The sequence below is a fragment of the Chiroxiphia lanceolata genome, chromosome 4, assembly GCF_009829145.1.
Source record: "Chiroxiphia lanceolata isolate bChiLan1 chromosome 4, bChiLan1.pri, whole genome shotgun sequence".
NCBI classification, from domain to species: domain Eukaryota; kingdom Metazoa; phylum Chordata; class Aves; order Passeriformes; family Pipridae; genus Chiroxiphia; species Chiroxiphia lanceolata.
Genome location: NC_045640.1, coordinates 29,149,862 through 29,168,627, shown reverse-complemented (window position 1 = coordinate 29,168,627; position 18,766 = coordinate 29,149,862). Strand labels below are relative to the sequence as shown.

The following is an 18,766-nucleotide window of genomic DNA, read 5'->3' as shown; positions in this document are numbered from 1 at the left end:
AAGTACTTGCCTTTCTACAGTCACTTATGAACTCAATATGGACTGGAACTGGTAATTGCCTGTTTTAAAGATGATATTACAAGCATTTTGCAAGGTCCAATCTCCTTTTGATGAAAAATGTTATTGCCTCAGATATATGTTACTTATATATAGCTTGCTGCTACTTATTATATAGTCACTACTACCTGTAGAAGCAGGCGGCACAAGAAACTGCACATGATGGGACATTTTACAATAAAAGCAGTTCTTTTTTTTCTTTAGCTTATATTGATAAATATAATTACCATACATTTCCAAATAAAGAGTATAGTCACATAAAACTTGACTTGTCTCACAACTAGTACAGGAAAGGCCTTGTGTCAAAAGCATTGCATACAATCATATGTGAAAGCAAACCATGATGAACCTATCAACTTTAATTCTCACGTTATTGGATATGAGAGAGTTTGCCATTCAACATTTGGTTTTTGAAAGAACATTTCAAAATTTCTCATTAGATTGGTATATATATTACAGTATATTTCTGCAAATGGTTATCAAATTCTGTTTTGCAAGAAAAAGCCGTGAAAGACAGAGTAATTTTAACCTTAATCTTAAGAATCAATTCTTCAACATGGTATTTAGGAACAGCGAGGAAAATCTAAAATGCAGCCAACAAGTATGTGGATAACTGAAATAACAAACCTACACTTGGGGAGAGGGGGTTGGGAGGGGAAAAACAAAGAGTTTTAAACTTTGTAGTTTTCTGCACTATTCTTCCAAATCACGAGTTACCAGCAGATAAAACCAGACATCATAGCATGAAGGATTTTCACCCCTGCCTGCTTGTACATCTTTAGCATATGACAAAAGGTTAATTTAAGTGGTCAAAACCAGGTTGCTCTTGTTGTTCTGTGGAAAAGTCCACCACCTCAGGACTGTACCCTTTCCAAGAAATGGCCAATGTCAGGATTGAGAGAACAGATTGTAAGACCTCACCCTCCAGCTTACATACTCCTTAAGAATACTTTAAGTGTCCTCGCTAAAAACATTACAGGGAGCTGAACATCGTTAGTAAGGTAGTAGTAGATTTTCTTAATGGAAACTAAGCTTGGAGTAAAAATTTACATATAACTTGAAACAAACAAAGCACAAGCTCTCTACAGTCACTGAGAGATCACTACAACTAACAGGGCAGATATTCAGACTACTGCTATTCGAGCATATCTAGACTGCTCTTACTCAATTTACCAGGGTTACATTCTTGGAAAGGCTGAAAGAAAATGCAGGCATAAGCAGCACAGGAATGTATCATCCCAATTTCTAATAAACTCCTAATTAACATGTTATCAATCTAAGCTTTAAAGCAGTCAATATCAAGAAGTTAACTCTAACTTGGAGCAAAAAGGATGTTCTGAGTAGAGTGCTAAATCAAAAAAAAAAAAAAGGTACACCTACTTTAACAGCATCTTTGGCATCAACAACAGCAAGGTCTCGAAGTGCCCATGCAGTCTGCCTTTTGTAGAAATCTCCCTTGTCAGATTTTTTCACTTTTACCACATTTACTTGCACTGGTCGTTCCGTTGTCACTATTAAATGAAATAAGAGAGTAATTTCAAAACACACATATTTCTTTAACGCCTGTTCCTGCTGTACTTCAACTTCTGAAATCCCCCTCCCTTCTGTGGGGGAGGTTTCATAATATTTATTTGACGAAAACAGACAACAGACTCTTTGAAACATTTCCATCCACAATATCCACAGTTCAGTTTAAGCCTCAGTCAAACAGGCATGCATCTCTTTACAGCTTGTGATGTAATGAACCCAATTTACAGCTATTTTTTGATACAGCAGATCTTAGACCATTACCATGTAACCGACAAAGCAAAGACATAATTGGAGATTACAGTCAAAATAAAAACATTATCAGAGACTTCTCAGACAGAAAAATATTCTAGCAAGCTAATTTATTGACGGATCAACCCAAAGCACCTAATTTTTTTAGGAGATATAATGTAAAGGAACATTAGAACTCAGTTCAGTTACTGTGCCTTTCCAGAGCCCTCTGCCTTGGATTCTAACCAGTACTCTATATTGCATTTTATTTAGGTTTATCAAGCTACTGATAATAATGACTACTAAATCCCCTTTTAAGCACTACATAAAGCCCACCAGTCCCAAAATAAATATGTTTGATTCCTTCATTTCAAATTACAATGAGATCTGTGAATAAAAGTATAGGGGTTTGTTTCTTTTTTAGTAGAAGCAATAATGGAAGTACAACTGATTTTCACCATTAGAAATGGAAAGTACCTGTTTCATAAAGGTCAAGAAAAAGCACTGTAAATAAAGCTAAGACAAAAGCAACTGAATAAAAAACAAAGGTGAAGACAAGAAATACAGTGTGGTATTCCTATGTACCTGTGGCGCACAAAAAGCAGTTTCTCTTCTTTTTGCCTGCTTTGCACACGTTCACAATGCTCAACAAGCGTTCGTCATTGGGAGTGAAAATATCCCTCTGTAAAGCATGCTTGATTGCAGTCATTTTCTCTCAGCTGAAAGATTTTAGGAAGTCATAATACACTCAAGCACATTTAACAGACACACACAAAAAATAACCAGTCATGTACTTATAGTGATTAGAGTTTTTTAAAATTAAATTTTACAGGTAACTTAATGAATCGTAACCTGGACAAGCATGACTTACATAGAAGAACAGCCCACTTTAAGTAAAAGTTCAAGCTGAAGCTTACTATCTAACTTCAATAGGACAACTGTAATTTATCAACACCCAGATGATCCTGCAGCTTAATTCAAAGGAGAACAAAAAGCTTCTTTGTAGTAAAGGGGAATGCAAGACATTAACCAAAAAAAAAACAAACAAAAAAAAGTTGAAACGGGAATCAAAAAAAGAGGACTCCCTCACCAGTTAGTGGAATTTTAGAATGGACATGAATGCCATGGATCCAGTAAAACTATAGATGAAGACAGGTGAACAAAAAAATCCCATGAAATCTAATAGGATGGATCATGTGAAACTAAAGTCACTACAGAGATGATCTTAACTTAAAAGTCCTGCATCCTTCAAATATACCTAAAATCTTCAATTAAATGTGCAGGACTCTTTCACCAAGGTTATATGCTGGGCAGACCAAATTGAAAATAATGCCCCATTTAGCAGAAGAAAATGTCCCCCTACTTTACAGGAAGACTTCTAGAATACATTCTGGATATGGTATGTCATAGCAGTCAGTCAATCCACCACTGATGGTACAATTTCAAGTCTAACAAATTATTACTTTTGAGTCTTGGTGAACCACACACACATCCTAATTCTCTTCTGGTAGACAGAAAAATCATTCTGAATAATTCTGCTTCCTCACTTGGTATCACAAGAGAAATTCTAAATTCTAAATCCCATATTATGCCATTCCCTGATGTCAACGATATAGTCATATACTACATCAGACCATTAGGTTGCATAAATGAGGTGCATCTGCCAAAAGTACTTTCCTAACAACATCCGGAAAGTTTGATTTCTAGTTTTTCTCCTCAGTGAGAATAGTTTTCAGGTGATTTGTGGAAGGTACAGGACCAAAAAAGAAGGCGGAAAGAGACTGTGGGGTGGACGGGGAGGAGGGGATCTCTTCACGGGTTTCCTCATTCAAGTGATTCACCTCTGCAGTAGCAGCAGTCAGCAGTGGGAGAAAGTAAAGGGTGAGAAGAAGGGGCTGTAAGAGAAGAAAGCTATTTATTTTTGTGGGATGCATTATCAACTGGTTTGTTTAAAAATGTTCACTGACAGTTAGGATTTCTTTTGTCAGTGTCTTCAAGGAAGTATGCAACGTGCTTGGAGGAAAGCATTTGTACTTCTACCATGTTCATTTACAATGAAGAATTCACAGTGGTAAAGTAAGAGCAACAATAAATTAACCTTGCACCAAACAAGAATAAAATCCCAAGGAAGTCATAAAATTCTGAAAGAGACTTCCATGACAGATTTCAGTATAGTCAATGGGTTCCTCAGCAAAACATGGTCTAGTCCCCACTGGATTCTAGAAATCCAGGGAGGAGGGGATGTGGATGGGGATGGGCCAAGCCCATCCAATACTCAAGCCTGTAGAATTCAATCACATCAGAAAAAAACAAACAAAAACCAAAACAAATCCAAAACCCCCACCAAGGCCCCTGAAAATTAAGGAATTAGCAATATTCACTTGATTCAGAACAGTTCCTCACACTACACAGAGCTTCTACAAAGTCTGAACAGAGCAACACTTAGACATCACATTTCAATGTTTTTATTTAAATACAGAAGCTCCAATATTACTCTGAACTTGTGCCTTAAAATTCTACAGTGCATTAAAAATATGATTAATACACACTACATGCTATGCTCCTGATGCCAAAACAATATATGTAGTTAAATTTTAGGTTAGCTTGTTGTCTTAGAGATGCCTGCATTGCTTTCTCTGATAAACACACAGCAAAGACAAAATCTTAAGCACTATGATAGTTTTAAAGATAGTAACTCAAGGGGTTTGGATTCTGCCAAGGCAGAATCAGTACTGTCAAATGCACAGAGCTCAGGGCATCCAAACAAACACTGTTTATAGGACACCGCTATGGCAATGTAACAGTCCAAAGCTGCTAACAATTTGCTCCTCTTTCATCAAATGCTGGGCCCATCTTCTGTTTCCCAAATTGTATCAGGTTGTCGTTCCTGTTACTCTTCAACAGGTGCAAAAGATGAACATACAAAATACCAACAACCTGCTGCATTTCAGAAATTTCCTTTCCTTCCTGATTTAGAATTTTATTTTCTGCTCTAAGTCACGATCAAACTGCTGCAAATTGCTCCCCCATTTCAGTGCTAACACAAATTGTCCAGGTTATGCAGTATACACCTTTCCCATCAAACAAACATGATCAATTCAAGATCAAAGACAGGCTCTAACATACAGTCCAACTTCTGTTACGAACTCAGCCCCCTTCTTCACAACCACCAAAACCTTCACAACGTGCCAGGATCAAGCATCTTACTTTTCCCACTTGAGTCCTTGAATCCTACTGGCTCAAAGGAACAAAGAATTTAGCCCAAGGAGTCGGAGATAAAGCCCCGTCCTCAGAAAAATGTTTCAGGAGAGCAGAGACCACACCAGACTCAAATAAAACCCTTTAGGCATTGCTGCATTTTTACCTGTAATGTTCCAGACAAAGGCTACGTGAAATCTGTCAGAGACATCACATCACAGGCGCGGCCTGTCCGGGAAACAGGCGCCAGACAGGGCACAGCGATGTGTAAGGCTACTTACTGAGCACTGCTGGACGCCCTAAAGGTGCAAACAGGAAAACACGCTACCCCTGCATCGTACCGGGTCAGAACGTAGCACGAGAGCGCAACCCAAGAGAATCACTCAAAATATCAATAATTTAACAGGAAAACTCAGAAGAGCTACCTGCAGCGGCGGCCTCCCCGGGGCCCGTCCGGCACCGCCTCACCGCCTCCCACCTGCGAGATCCGCACACGGACACGACCCCCTCCCACCGCCGCCCCACCCCGAGCCCGGCGGCACGGGCGCGGCCGAGCCGGCCCGCGGAGCACCACGGCAGGCCCCCACACGCGGCGGAGGAAGGGGTGGAGGGCGCCGGGGCCACCTCGCTCTCACCGCGGCGCCGGGACAGGGACGGGAAGGGACGGGAAGGGAAGGGCCGGGAACAGACGCGGCTCCCGCAGCCGCGGCCGGTCCGGCAGCGCCGCTTCCGCCCACGTGACGGCGGCGGCTGGGCGGCCGCGCAGCGCCCCCTGGCGTTGGAGGTGTGGGGAGATCGCGGAATTTCAGATAACGGTGTCCATCTCTGACCGCATGCTGTAATTCGATTTGGCCAGGACAGCAGCAGGACTAATGTAACTTCATAGCATCATCAAGGTTGGAAGAGCCCTTCAAGGTCAACCAGTCCAACCATCCACCCATCACTGCCACTGTAACCCCAAACCACTAACCCGTAATACCCAGAGCCAGAAGTCTCTTAAACACCTCCAGCAATAGTGCCTCCACCACCTCCTTGGGCAACCTATCCCAGTGCCTGACTGCCCTAACAGTGAAAATTTGTTTTCTGATATCTAGTCTGAATCTACTGTCTAAGGCCATTTCCTCTGGTCCTCTCACTGCAGGCACGGCAGAAGAGACCGGCCCCCACCTCACCACAACCTCCTTTCAGGTAGTTGTGGATGGAGTATGAGGAGATTCCCTGTGAGCCTCCTCTTCTCTAGACTAAATAAATCCATTCCCTCAGCTGTTCCTTGTTTTCTACACCCTTTGCAAAGCTTGTTGCCCTTGTCTGAACATGCTCCAGCACTTCAATGTCTTTGTTACAGTGATGTGCCCAGAACTGAACACCAAGGTGTGGCCTCACCAATGCCCAATACAGGGGATGATCACTGCCCTGGTGCTGCTGGCCATGCTATTTCTGATACAGGATGCCACTGGCTTTCTTGGCCACCTGGGCGCATTGCTGGCTCATGTTCATTCAGCTCATATTCATATTCTGTGAGCAGCATTCAGACTTTGGCTTTGCCCCCAGGCAGAAGCACCAGTAGTAATTGATAGTCTTTGATGTCCGTGATAATCCAGACAGTACTCTCTGACTAGTGATCACGAAATTTAGGATTTGGCATCTAACCGTGAGAAATGATGTACCAATCTGGCTGTAGCTACTTGTAGCCACTGCTGAATTCTGTGAAAACTGGAGCTACCTTCCAGTTCAAACTTTGCTGTGAAGGAGGTTCTCTACAGGATTGATACACTTAACTAATTTTTAATATCATTAATGTAAGTTAATAATACGGTATTTCTTCAATACTTGCATGCAGAGTTAAGGATAGCATAATTACAGATTACTTGAACTGTATGATTTACTCACATTAATACATCAGTATGCCTTCAGTGTATCGCTGATAAAATGTATTTGCCAGGCCATGACCAATAAAGAACAACAGAAAACATCTTTTCCAAGGGTTTGTTATAAATTGGCAATATGTGGACTTATAACATTTAAAACTGTGATTTTGTAGTTCCTGTATCATTTTTCACTTGACTGAAAGCACTGAGATTAGCTCAGTTGTTTAGTTGGTTAGAGCATGGTGCTAATAACACCAAGGTTGTGGGTTTGATCTCCATACAGGCCATTCACTTGGGAGTTAGACTCAATGATCTTTGTGGGTCCCTCCCAGCTCAGATTCTGTGATTAAATATGACTGACCAATTAAGTCTTGCTGAATGTACTTTTATTTTCCTACTTACATAATGACATACTGTATAATTTTATAATATACCATTTATAAGGGCCAAGGTTAAAATAAAAGTTATAATTTGGTAATTTCTCAATTCAGCCACAAAATGTAACTGTCTCTGGCTAGGTATACAAAGACTGGACAGGCAGCCATAAAATATTGGACAAGGTTTCATAAAGCTGTTGTTATTAGGCAGAACTCTCTAGGTTTCCTGTCTCTAGCTGTTAATTATGTTAGAAGAAAAAAGAAATCACATCAAAATGCAGTTTCTAATGGTAAAATGTGTTTACAAATTAAAACTGACATGAGATAACCTTCCAGGATGCACAGTGCCATCCTCTACCCTCCTACTTCAGCTTCCCACAGATGCTCTTTAGAAAGGGCCTTTGATCTTACAATAGTGACTTTAAGACAAAATATTCTTAAATTAGATATTTAAAATTACATAATACAATCCCTTGCTTTACTAGGAAAATATTTATATGCTGAAAGTGACTGAACCTATTGGGAAACAGGTAGATGGCAGGGAAAGCAGTATAGTCTTGTGTTGGAAAGAGGTGTATTACTATATGTATGACTCCAAAACACAAAGGAGAAGAAGAATGAGAAATAACACAAAAAACACAGTCCAGAACAGGCACTCTGCTGTGTTTCACTTCCAAAATTATTTTTAAAATTCTGTATTTGCCTAATTTAAGATGTAGGAAATTATTAGTTATCCATGAAAGATAATCACACAGGAGAAGAGTACTTCTGCTTTAAATAAATAAAATTAAATAAACTCTTTTGTCATAGGTTTCTCTACATTCTTAATTCTGATGTCGGTTAAAGAGTTTTAAAAAATACATATAGGAAAAAACATGATCTGTCTTTATGATAGCCTTTTTGCCTCTTCTGTGATGCTTATGATCACTCTTCTTCATTTTCAGGCTGCTACATATTTTCTTTTCTCTGTAACAGATATGGCTGATAGCAATTCCCGTCTTCTGAAGAAAATCTGCATTATAACCACAATCTCAAGTATTAATTCACTCCATCATGTAGCTGAAACCTTTTATAAGAATGCAACAGATTTATTTATTCACAAGAGTTTTTTCCTATTCAATTTTGGAGAAGACTTCCAGGAGAACTAGATAAACCCCTGATACTGTATTTCAAACTACATTCTACTTATCTGAGATCAGGAAATGATGCAGGAAATAACTCTGCATTAACTGAAATATGGACTATTTAGCCTGTTAGGTCTTTTCCATTTATAACAGCATATTCTCTGTGTCCTGTGGTGCAGCTGTACTATACTCACCACAAAGTGACTGTCTCCAGCACCTCAAGACAGACTTTCCACATTGTGATCAGGCAATTATACGGTGTCTTGGTAGTTGGCATCTTACAAAGACGTTCACACAAAGAACTGTGTAAAACTAAGAAGTCCCTAGATTAGACCCCTGAAGATCTTTTAAAGTATTTTTCCTTTAGATAGTAACTGAAATAACTGACAGGGACAATGTACCTTTTTTAACTTTCCTTCAGTTTAGTCCGATTACTTAGTGAAGCATGTCTGAAATACTATGTTATTAGACAAAAGAAATGCCAGACAGACTTTAATTGCATATTATTCCACATAAAATGCAGGTTTATTTGCCTTCTAATATAGTCAATTTACTGTTTATACAGTACAAGAATAAAAATATATAAACTACCAAAGGAAGTCCATTAAATACGCCTGAACATTATAGTAATTTTTTAGTTATCATCAGTTTCTAACATGATACAGACAATTATTGGGTCAGGAATTCACTATATATGTACTTTATTTCAGAAGAGTGATCTATATCTTTATTACAATTATGAGATGAATGATGGAAGCTTTTCTACCCAGAAAACATTTCCTTGTGCCTATTAAGCAAAGAATTTGTACACATTACAGAAAACATTGTGATCTCAACAATTAACACATGGTTCAAACAAGACAATGTATCAGGGATAGCAGCAGCATGAATTATACTTGCTATTGAAGATGATTTTGTGGAACCTGGATGTTAGGCAAATACTTCTTGTAGCTAATAATCAAATGTCACGACACACATACTGGCAATGGATTATCCCAAAGACATTCTCAAAAGAACAACTGATTTTCACAAACAATTACTAGAAATACAATCCTTCTCTTTAACAGTATGTAGGTGGCAAATTTAAGACTTAAGTTCTTACAAGTTCCAGAGGATGTGTTACCCGCCTATATTGCCCTCACAACTGTCATGATGTAATTACTAAGATTTGTGTTAGAATGCATGTAATTTGCAACATGAACCTAGAATAAATATATAACTTCTGAAGATTAGCTAATCAAAGGTATGGCCTTTCCTATATACACGCAATAGGGTAACATTTTAAAAGTGGAAAGCTGTACATGTTACAGTTTTTCAAATATATTCTCAATTATTGGATGTTATTTTAATTTTGAATCCAAAGTACATTTGCACAAATGTTTTCAAAGCTGGGAGTTCATGTGAAGGACAACAGCAAAGTACAAGTCACAGTACCCTTGTGTGACTATCCAGTTGTACAGATGGCAGGTGCTGAGAGGGGACATGAAGCAGCCTCTGATTTCCTAGGAGCTGTCATCAGTCAGCTTTAGGTCCACACCTGGTTTAGTCCACAGCTAGCCTTCCTATACTCTCTTGGCTGCCAAAACAGAAAGTGATTTTCTCCTGCAGGATGTTCTGACCAGAAGCTTCTCTGAATGACCTTCTGGGTTGGCATTTCTTTATTGATTACGGGATGAACAGCCAACTAGCATTGCTGATTGCCACCAGGCAGTATTACTGTGCTTCTTACTATTAACATTGTTCCCCTTCAGCTCCTGCTTCAATACAGCTTCAATTCATCCTCTGTTTCTACTGCAATATACTACTATCACAAGTCCAGCTGTTACTTTTTATGAGATATTCCAAACATTCAAGTAGGCTCCAGCCCATTGTAAATGTAACTCTAAGTAGCGCACTGAATATGCTAACATTAGCTAAAAACTGGTGAAAAAAACTCTCATAATTCTATGAATTTTGAAAAGTCTATCACTTTCCTACAAAGTAAGTGTAGTAGCCAACAACTATTGTTTACATAGTACTTTGTTATCTCTTGGACCAGAGGCAGAGACGTAAACAGTTTCTGTTCCTTAACCTTGCCTGTTTATAAGCACTGAAGTGCTAGAAAGGAGACTTTAATGATACAAAAGTTCTGAAAGGTGTGACAAATAAAGCAATGCTGCTTAAGAACATTTATTATCTAGGACAGTACCACAAATGTGAAGGCCAAAGGGCACACTAAATGTTCTGTAGGAAAAATAATATAGCTGCATAGGTAAAAAGTTGGTCCCATGGTACCTAAATGCAATACTCCGGTTCATCAGGATGAGGGTTGGATTCTTATATGGATGTAGGTATGATTTCTTTAATGGAGTTCTGCATTTTGAAAATGGAAATGTGCATCATTCTTATACAGACCTCAATTGGTTGCTTTCTTTTTTCTACTTCTAGGATATAAATTAACTGTTTATGCTCTTAATGCTGTAAAATGATTTCAGCTATTAATGAAAGATAACCTATACCTCCATGAATATATGAGCAAATGCTGAACTCTACTTACAAAAGCAATCACTAGTGACCGTGAGAATTAATGGTTCTACCTTGTGAGTCTCATGTATTTGTAAGTATTTGCTAGTGAGGCCCTCCCAATATATATAAATGGTCAATTGTTTATGTAAAAAGTACGCTCCATTTTTTACTTACATGTAAACTTAAAAAGCAGATACTGCGTATCACTTACTATCTTTTTGATCAGATGGTATATGAAATGCTGGTCAGTGAAAGTCAACCAGTCACCTTAATGCTAGAAAATGCATCTTCAGGACAAAGGACACAGAGAGAGACATAAAAGGTTGGAAGCATAGAAGCACATCCTCATAACTACTAAGCAATCCCTATTACTGGATGACCAGATTGAATCATCATTTAGGTAGGTGTCATCAAAGTTCACAATCTTCAAGTCCTTCTTAAGGTACATTGCATTCAGATTGCTTAGTGTTCGAGCAAAGGTATATTTAGATGCACAACTATATGCTTCCATATTGTAGACCTTGTGGAAGTGCATATCAAAATATGGATTATCCTAGAAAAAAAAAAGGAATAAAATTGAGAGATAGAGAAATTATTATATGCATTACAATGTTAAAATGGCAATCTGTTGTTCTCTGCTCAGCTACCTGCAGGGCTTTTCCTCTGATGGGCTCTAAAGTACTTTGCATATTTCTGCTATTCATCTTAAGTGGTCTTTTATACCTTTAAAAAGCAGCAGCATAAAATTAGATGTAATTCTTTGCCATTGGGAATTTTGTGTGAGTAAAACTTTCAAAGTTTATTCAACCAATATGCTGCCGTTTATTGAGATTATACAATCTTGTTTTGAAATAAACCAATTTGTCACGTTGCCTAAAACACACTATATGAAAAGCACTTGCCTTAGACTATAACTATATATGTCTGTCAGAACAATAATATTGATTGGCCCTTTCTGCCTTAATTGTATTTCTTTGTGCTTTCTGGTTCTTTGGCACAATTAATTAATTTAGCAGCAGCTAAGTTCTGCTAAATTCCATGGATACGAATACCTATTATGAACATTTATAGCAGTGTTAATCACCCTATAATTATGAGTTTGAGGTTCATTTAGGCTTTTCTTTAACCAAAAATGAGACAGATTTTGATCATCCAAGTTGTGAAAGGCTGGATCATCTCTGAGGAATATTTTCACAAAACACTTCAAAAAAAAAAAAAGGTTAAATTCATGCAGCAAGCGATAAGGAAATCTTCTGGGTGCCTTTGGCTGGGGAAAGGACAGGAACATTTTCAGGAGCAAGATAACTTGGAGAGGGGATGTAAAGGATTCTTAGTTTTGTCTTTTTTTTCCTTCTGGCCTAAACTGCTAAGAGCTCACAGGGTGCGGGGGTACTCTGAAGCAGAGTTCACCTCTTCTGTCTCCCACATTCCTCTTTTTAGCCTTGAGGACCATGTGCACAGGATAGAATGAGAACAACCCCAATTTGCCATTTTCCTTGGAATAAGGCTCTGAAACATTTCTCGTGGGGCTCTTGATTTCTGTTTCATTAGCTTTATGTAATCTGAATTCTATTTCACATTCATTTGAAAGTGCTTTCAAAGGGGAAAAAGTAATTCTTTCCTGGACTACATTTATTATACACAGACAACTGTTAAAATGTCTTTTCACACATATAAAGAAGATATTCTCCTCAGCATATTCTTCTAGCTTTGTAAAATTGGATTTAATTCTATTTTTGGAGTTGTTGTGTATTGTACTACTGCAGTCTCATTTTATCCTTCTGGAGCTGTATCTGATAGATTAGGACTTTTTTAGCAGCAAGGTCAGCCTGATCTAGCCAAAAGTGTTTCATATTTACACACACAAATAGACAAATACTGAAATGATTCAAGTAACCTGAGACTAAGCTGTGTTAAAGACACAATTTTGTGAGCTGCTACATCAAACAATGCACTTGTATGGTATTTTACACGTTGACTTTGTCACACAGAGACCAGGTTCAAAAATTTAAATGAGAGGGTGACAGTCTCCATAGAAATATTTAAAAAAATTTTGTTTTCAAATACACTTTAAAATCGATGGGATTAACTGCAGTTTACACTGGGAGCTGCAGGTGGAGAACTTTTATTGCCAGTTATAACTAACAAATTAGAAAACAACCAGCTTCTGCCTCAGATCTCAACCAGAGAGATAAAGATGATCACAATAAACACAAAAATCTCTCCTTCCTCTTCCCTTGCAACAGTGAAAATGTGATGTGGAGCCTCTCACATGCAGTAAAACAAGAATTCCTTGGTAACATAACTTTATTTTTCAGATAATGCATTTTAATAATTTTGTCCTAACACAAGAAAATTATACCCTATGTATTTAATAGTACATAACACTTACAGTATCTGCTTCTTTTCCATCAATCATCTCCAGATCTTTCAAAAACCACTTTTCAATTATTTCATATTTCTCCTCTCGATTCACTCGCCAGTGTTTCACCATACATATTTCTACTTCTTTACTTGCAGTCACTGCAAGAAAAAAAATAGTTTAGATATGCAGGCAAGTATTTATGCAAAGTTCTGATAACAGAAGGCTTAATTAAACTACATTTTAGATAGTAACTTTAAATCATGACAGGCAGGGCTGTATAGGCTTATACTGACTTAATAGTTTTATTTTGCCCAGGTAGTAGAAATAGCACCATGTTTTCAGTCTTTTAGTAGATCTAGAGTTTACCTTACCCAGCCTGTGAAGAGAGTCTTGTCTGTTCCAGAGCCTTTCATGTAAATTCACTAGCAGTGCCAAGAAAGCCTAGTTCTGGCACTGGATCTGCACTGATGGTTTAAGAGGCAGTCTTTTTGGGGTGCTGCAGTCAGAAAACTGCAAAACTTCTACCAAGGCTCCGTATTTACATGACTTTTGCTACACTTTCCATTCTGTAGAGGAAGTTCTCTTATATAGCCATTACTTTTTTAAAGCAAAACTCTTATTTCTCTATAATATGTAATTAGGCCACTTCACAAAAATAACACTTAAAAATTTTCTTAAAGCTTCAAGTTGTCCAGTGCTGACTTTACAGAAATTACTATTTTCCAACATAGGCAGGAAATTAGATTAAAAAGAATGCGAAGACACTCTGTGCAGTAACTACCATGATTAATTGATTACATTGAGTGCTATGTAGGAGACTGGATTTCCGTAACACACAATGATGAGTGTGAAAAGCACCAGAGCCTGAACAATCTCCTGCACATCCAGCTGCTGATGGCTGCAGGGCAGGAGACATCCCCAAACCACCTGGTAGCCTAAGTTAAGGGTGAGATGTCACCTATGTCTACCAGGAGCATTTTGACACCATAGCACGAGGCTAGAAACACAGGCGCAAAATTCTTTTATTTCTAAATACTACCTGAATTTTTAAAAACCCATTTTGAAACTTGACTAGTTTTATCTTACTCTTGTTAAAACTTCTCTTGCTTCTCACCTGCTTATAAGAAAATGGTTATTAAATAAAGACAAACAAAGGATGCACATTGGAGATATGCCTTCTCTCCACTGAAAAGAAAAACAGTGGAAAATACATAAATTGATTATAATTTCTCTCAGCCTATAGCTTCCCTGCCTGGGAAATACAAATCAGTCTTGCTTTTTTTCCTAGTCCTATCAAGCAGAGCTTTTGAAGATTTTTTATTAAAAAAAAAAAAAAAAAAAAAAAAAAAGACCACCACTGTGGTGGATAAGTTAAAATCATTTTTATTTGCAAGCAAATCTAATAGAGTAATCTTAGGAAGTTCTCTTCATACTTTCAGTTTCTCCCAGTTTTTTTGTTGGTTGGACATATATTGTCTTCTTCAGAGTTAAAAGAAAAGGAAACAAGCCCAAGCCCAAAAGCCCGTAGTCCTGTCAGTAACACAAAGGGATGTCCTAGTGGACCCCAGGTCCCCCACATTGCCACTGCTCTACCTCTCAGACAACAGAAATCCTATGACATAAGGACAGAGCACAGATGTGTTAGGAATAATGAAACCAGGGGCATGTCCTGCCCAGTGGTGAAATTTGGGTGGACTAGTTTCAATTAAAAATAAATTTACTTTTCCTATATTTTACATATTGCTTGTTCTTGCACACAGTTAAAAGAGTCAAAGAAAAAAAATATATAGAACATGAGCTCAGATCTACCATGTCACTCTATTAAGTTCTAAAAGCTTTTCTTGAGGAGGGCACAGCTATGGCAATGCCTTCATAGAGCACAAACTATTTCTTAAAGTCTTCCATGGACTAAACACCTTTTTCAGAGTCTCTGTTGGACAATACAATGCTATTCCTACCATTCTTTCTCGGGCATACCAATACTGGGTTGTGAAAACCCCTGAATGGGGTTGCATTTCAGCCTTATGTTCTTCTGGGGTTTATGAAGCTTTCAGTGAAAGGATACTATTACCTTCACACGAGAACTGGGACTTGCTGTTGTGAAAAGGAAAGGAAATAATGTTGGCACAAAAATGAGATTCTTCAGTTACCCACACCAGGATTTTGTTGTAATACAGATTTCAAAAGGCATAGACCTCTGAAGTTTTGCCTATAGCTTGACTGATTTTTTTTTTTTGTTATGGTAATTTGAAATGAACAGGAATACACAGAGGTTGCATTGCAGGGATAGGTTTTAAGATAATGTGTTTTGCTCCTACAGAATCACAGTGGAATACAGTAGCTGCTGGCAGCCAGATGCAACCCATCTTTCAGAATCAGATTTCCATTCTACTCACCACTTACTTGACTGTGCCTGTATATAATAAGAGACTTTAATATTGACTACTGGAGAGATCCCACTCTTAATACTCTACATAAATTTTCCTTCATGTCTTTAAAGACTTCCAATCAGTTAATCTGATTAGAGGCTTTCTTTAATGGTTTCTTCTCTTCTACCTCAAACTGAAGTTTAGTAAAGGTTTTAAAGGTGCATAACATTATTTCTCCTCTTTGGATGTTTCACAGCAGTGAAATATTTAGATTTACTACATGCAGCTAACCACACTTCTGCTGGACTGTTTCATAAACTATGAGTGAGGTTGGTATTTCTGTACGTTTAGAAGCTCTATGATATTCCAGAATTCATTTCTTAAAACTATTTTTACAGTTCTAAACCACAAAGCATGTTCTACCAACATTATGGGAGTACAGGGAACATAGCTTGCTCAGTATTTCTGATAATCTGTAAGACAACTTATACATTCTAAGGACATAATGTGTTTAGAAAGATAATGATCACAGAATACCGGATACTAACCCAATCTATGTCTTGAGTACACAGATTGCTTCTACCTGTTACATATTTTGAACCTGAAGAAGAAACAGACAGGAAGAATCGTTCACTTCAACCTAACTACTTACAGAGGACATAATTTCTGGTTTTGAGTATCTTCCAGTGTTCTGAAATAAAAATTTAAAAAAGCACTCAAACAAACAAACAAAAACAATAAACCAGTTTGTCTGAAACCTTGTTCTAATACCTCTATAAAACAGATTCCCTTGGAAAAAAATTTAGGAAGTAGCCAGATAATTACCACTCATAGCAATCTTGTTTTACTCACAGTTTGTCCTAATTGCTAACTCTAATGTGTATTTACTTAAACCACAAGTCTAGTTTGTCGCTCCTGATGTGATTGGGACAGTATGTAGAACATTAGACCAAGATAGGGGATAGCGTAAAAGCTTTTAAAATGACAAATGTTTCCTGCAATGTTAATGCATAGTTACGCTTTCCTACGCAAACCCGATTAAACTATAGTAAGGGTTTGCTCTTTTCGGAGCAGATCAGACGCTCACAGCACTGCCACGGATTGCGCACTGCCACCCGTTGTCCTGCAAGAGTCACGTTTCTCCGCTGATGTCAAACCTCGAGCCCGTGTGAATCAGAAATCGGAGCAAACGCCGTTTCGGGGGTTGCTGGCGATGCGGAGGCAGCGAGCTCGGCTCTGTGCCCTGCTGGGGAGCGGTGGGGCGGGACGCAGCGGCGGCCGCACCCCGCCGAGGCGCTGCCCGCTCCCCGCTCCGTCCCGGCCAGCGCCCCCGCTCCCTCGCCCGCCCGGGTACGCGCACTCTGCATCCCCGCGCACTCTGCATCCCCACGCACCCACCCGCGCCCGCCTCCCCTCGCAGACCCACTCGCGCCCGGCAGCTGCCCCCTCACCTGCGGCGCACAGGTAGTAGCGCTGGGCACCCGCGCCCTCCACCTCGATGAACTCGTGCAGCCTCTGCCGCCGGGGGCCGAACAGCCTCTTCGCCAGGTCCTCCTTCACCAGCGAGGACATGGTACCCGCGGAGCCTCTCAGCGGCGGGCGCTGTGCCCCCGCGCCCCGCAGCCGCCGCGCCGCGCCGGGCACCCGCGGCGCTCCCAGGCGGGGGCTGCGCCCCGGCCGCGCGGGGCCGCGGGGCGCGGGGGGGGCATGGCCGGCACCGACCCCGGCGGGCACCGCTCCCGCACGGACAACTCTCCGCGCCGCCGGGGCACCCCCGTTAAAGCTCCGGCCGCCGGCACCGGGGGAGGCCGGTCCGCGCATCTCCCCGCCCCGCGCCCGCCCTCCCTCCGTGCGCCAGCGGGACGCTCCCATCGGAGGGGTCCGGGACCGGCTGCGCAGCCCCGCCTGTGCCACAGTGAGGTCCCGGTAGAGATGCAATCGAGATGCCCGCCCGGTCTGTCCCCCGGCCGGGGGGAGGAGGAGGACGAGAGAACGAGCGAGGAAGGGACGCAAAGCAATCACGCTAAAGGCAGTTTACCGAAAAAGAGAATTGTCAGCGCAGTTTTTTTATCAGTGGATGAAAGAGTTGGTGGAATTTGTAAAGGAATCAGATAGCCTTATGGCTGTCACCACTGTTCGTACACTAATATTATGAGTATTAATAGCGTTAAGGGGGAAATTACCTTATGCCTTATATACTCCTTATAAACGGAAAGTGAAATCATCACCAGAGGAGTCTCAGAGGGCAGGTGCAAACTGGGCACCAGGGAAAAACTACCATCCCCAGAACTTTTACATGTGTGAGGACCCTTTCACAACAGACACGAGTATATTTTCAGAAATTTTGGTTGTTCCTGCCACTCTGAAGGTGTGTGAGTGAAGTTTTTGGAGACAGGTGTTCTTCTAATTTCAGTATCCATGGTAGCCTGTGTTAGAGTCTTCCTTTTGGACTCATTTCCGGCTGCTACTAGAAGCTAGATGTTCTCTTCTATTCTTGTCCTCAAGCTTGGTATGTCTGAATACCTTATTGAGTTTCTCATTCTTATGGTTTCAATGCAACTTAGAAAGGAATCTAGCCTTAGAATGAAACTGAGCTAAAGTAAGGTAAGGTTTAAAATCTGAGGATTTTTTTAAACAATTACAATAGTAGAATTATTTAGTGACATAAGTCTATGTGGCGCTTTGATGATGTGAAAGGAAATGGAATTAACGTAAAATGATGTTGATGTAAAATTATCTCTACAATAAATGCTAAGCGTATTAGATTGACAAGTGGGAAAGAGATAGAAAAGAAGCTAGAACCTTTTGGGTTATTCTGCTCTCTTTTGGTGCCATGTGTTTAGAAACACAGTTGTGATTCCTAGATATATAGATTTATTTTCATCTCTGATTTGGGAGGGTAAAGTTTGTCTAAGGTTCAGGTTTTTGGCATATTTTGTATGTATAGGGCTTAAGGACAGATAGAATCTCTTACCTTCAAAGGCTTGTTTTAGGAAAAGAGCATGATGCTCACTTCCAAATCAAGACAACAGCATATGAGGAAAATGCCTTGTTTTGGAGACCTTCCACTGGATAGCTGAGATAAAGAGATATCCAGATGCCTGCTTACAACTTTGATGACTTGGTGTGAGACACTGGATTATTA

At 39.8% G+C, this 18,766-nt stretch overlaps 2 protein-coding genes across 13 annotated transcripts in view; both read right to left on the bottom strand.

The window, feature by feature from the left end:
- Positions 1-5,615, bottom strand: part of EXOC1 (exocyst complex component 1) — a 28,852-nt gene extending 23,237 nt beyond the window's left edge. For 3 of the 10 annotated variants that reach the window (XM_032684867.1, XM_032684868.1, XM_032684865.1), the window contains exons 1-3: positions 5,439-5,613; positions 2,401-2,534; positions 1,438-1,568 (exon numbers count right to left, since the gene is read on the bottom strand). In XM_032684867.1, coding sequence (XP_032540758.1) covers positions 1,438-1,568; positions 2,401-2,524 — 255 coding nt within the window. In that variant the 5' untranslated portion in view covers positions 2,525-2,534; positions 5,439-5,613. Of the gene's footprint in view, positions 1-1,437; positions 1,569-2,400; positions 2,535-5,022; positions 5,225-5,438 lie in introns of those variants that run through there. The other 7 variants (XM_032684871.1, XM_032684869.1, XM_032684870.1 and 4 more) reach the window with 5 other exon arrangements.
- Positions 5,616-8,889: 3,274 nt separating this feature from the next.
- Positions 8,890-17,209, bottom strand: EXOC1L (exocyst complex component 1 like). Of its 3 annotated transcripts, XM_032685968.1 has the most exons (4): positions 17,073-17,209; positions 16,274-16,312; positions 13,280-13,410; positions 8,890-11,440 (listed from the first exon to the last, which is right to left on the bottom strand). In XM_032685968.1, the coding sequence occupies exons 1-4, from the start codon at positions 17,191-17,193 to the stop codon at positions 11,177-11,179; spliced, it is 555 nt and encodes a 184-aa protein (XP_032541859.1). In that variant the 5' UTR covers positions 17,194-17,209; the 3' UTR covers positions 8,890-11,176. The 3 variants fall into 3 exon arrangements, with proteins under 3 accessions (XP_032541859.1, XP_032541860.1, XP_032541861.1); XM_032685969.1 differs by lacking the exon at positions 16,274-16,312; XM_032685970.1 differs by lacking the exons at positions 16,274-16,312; positions 17,073-17,209 and adding an exon at positions 14,051-14,077.
- Positions 17,210-18,766: the final 1,557 nt, after the last annotated feature.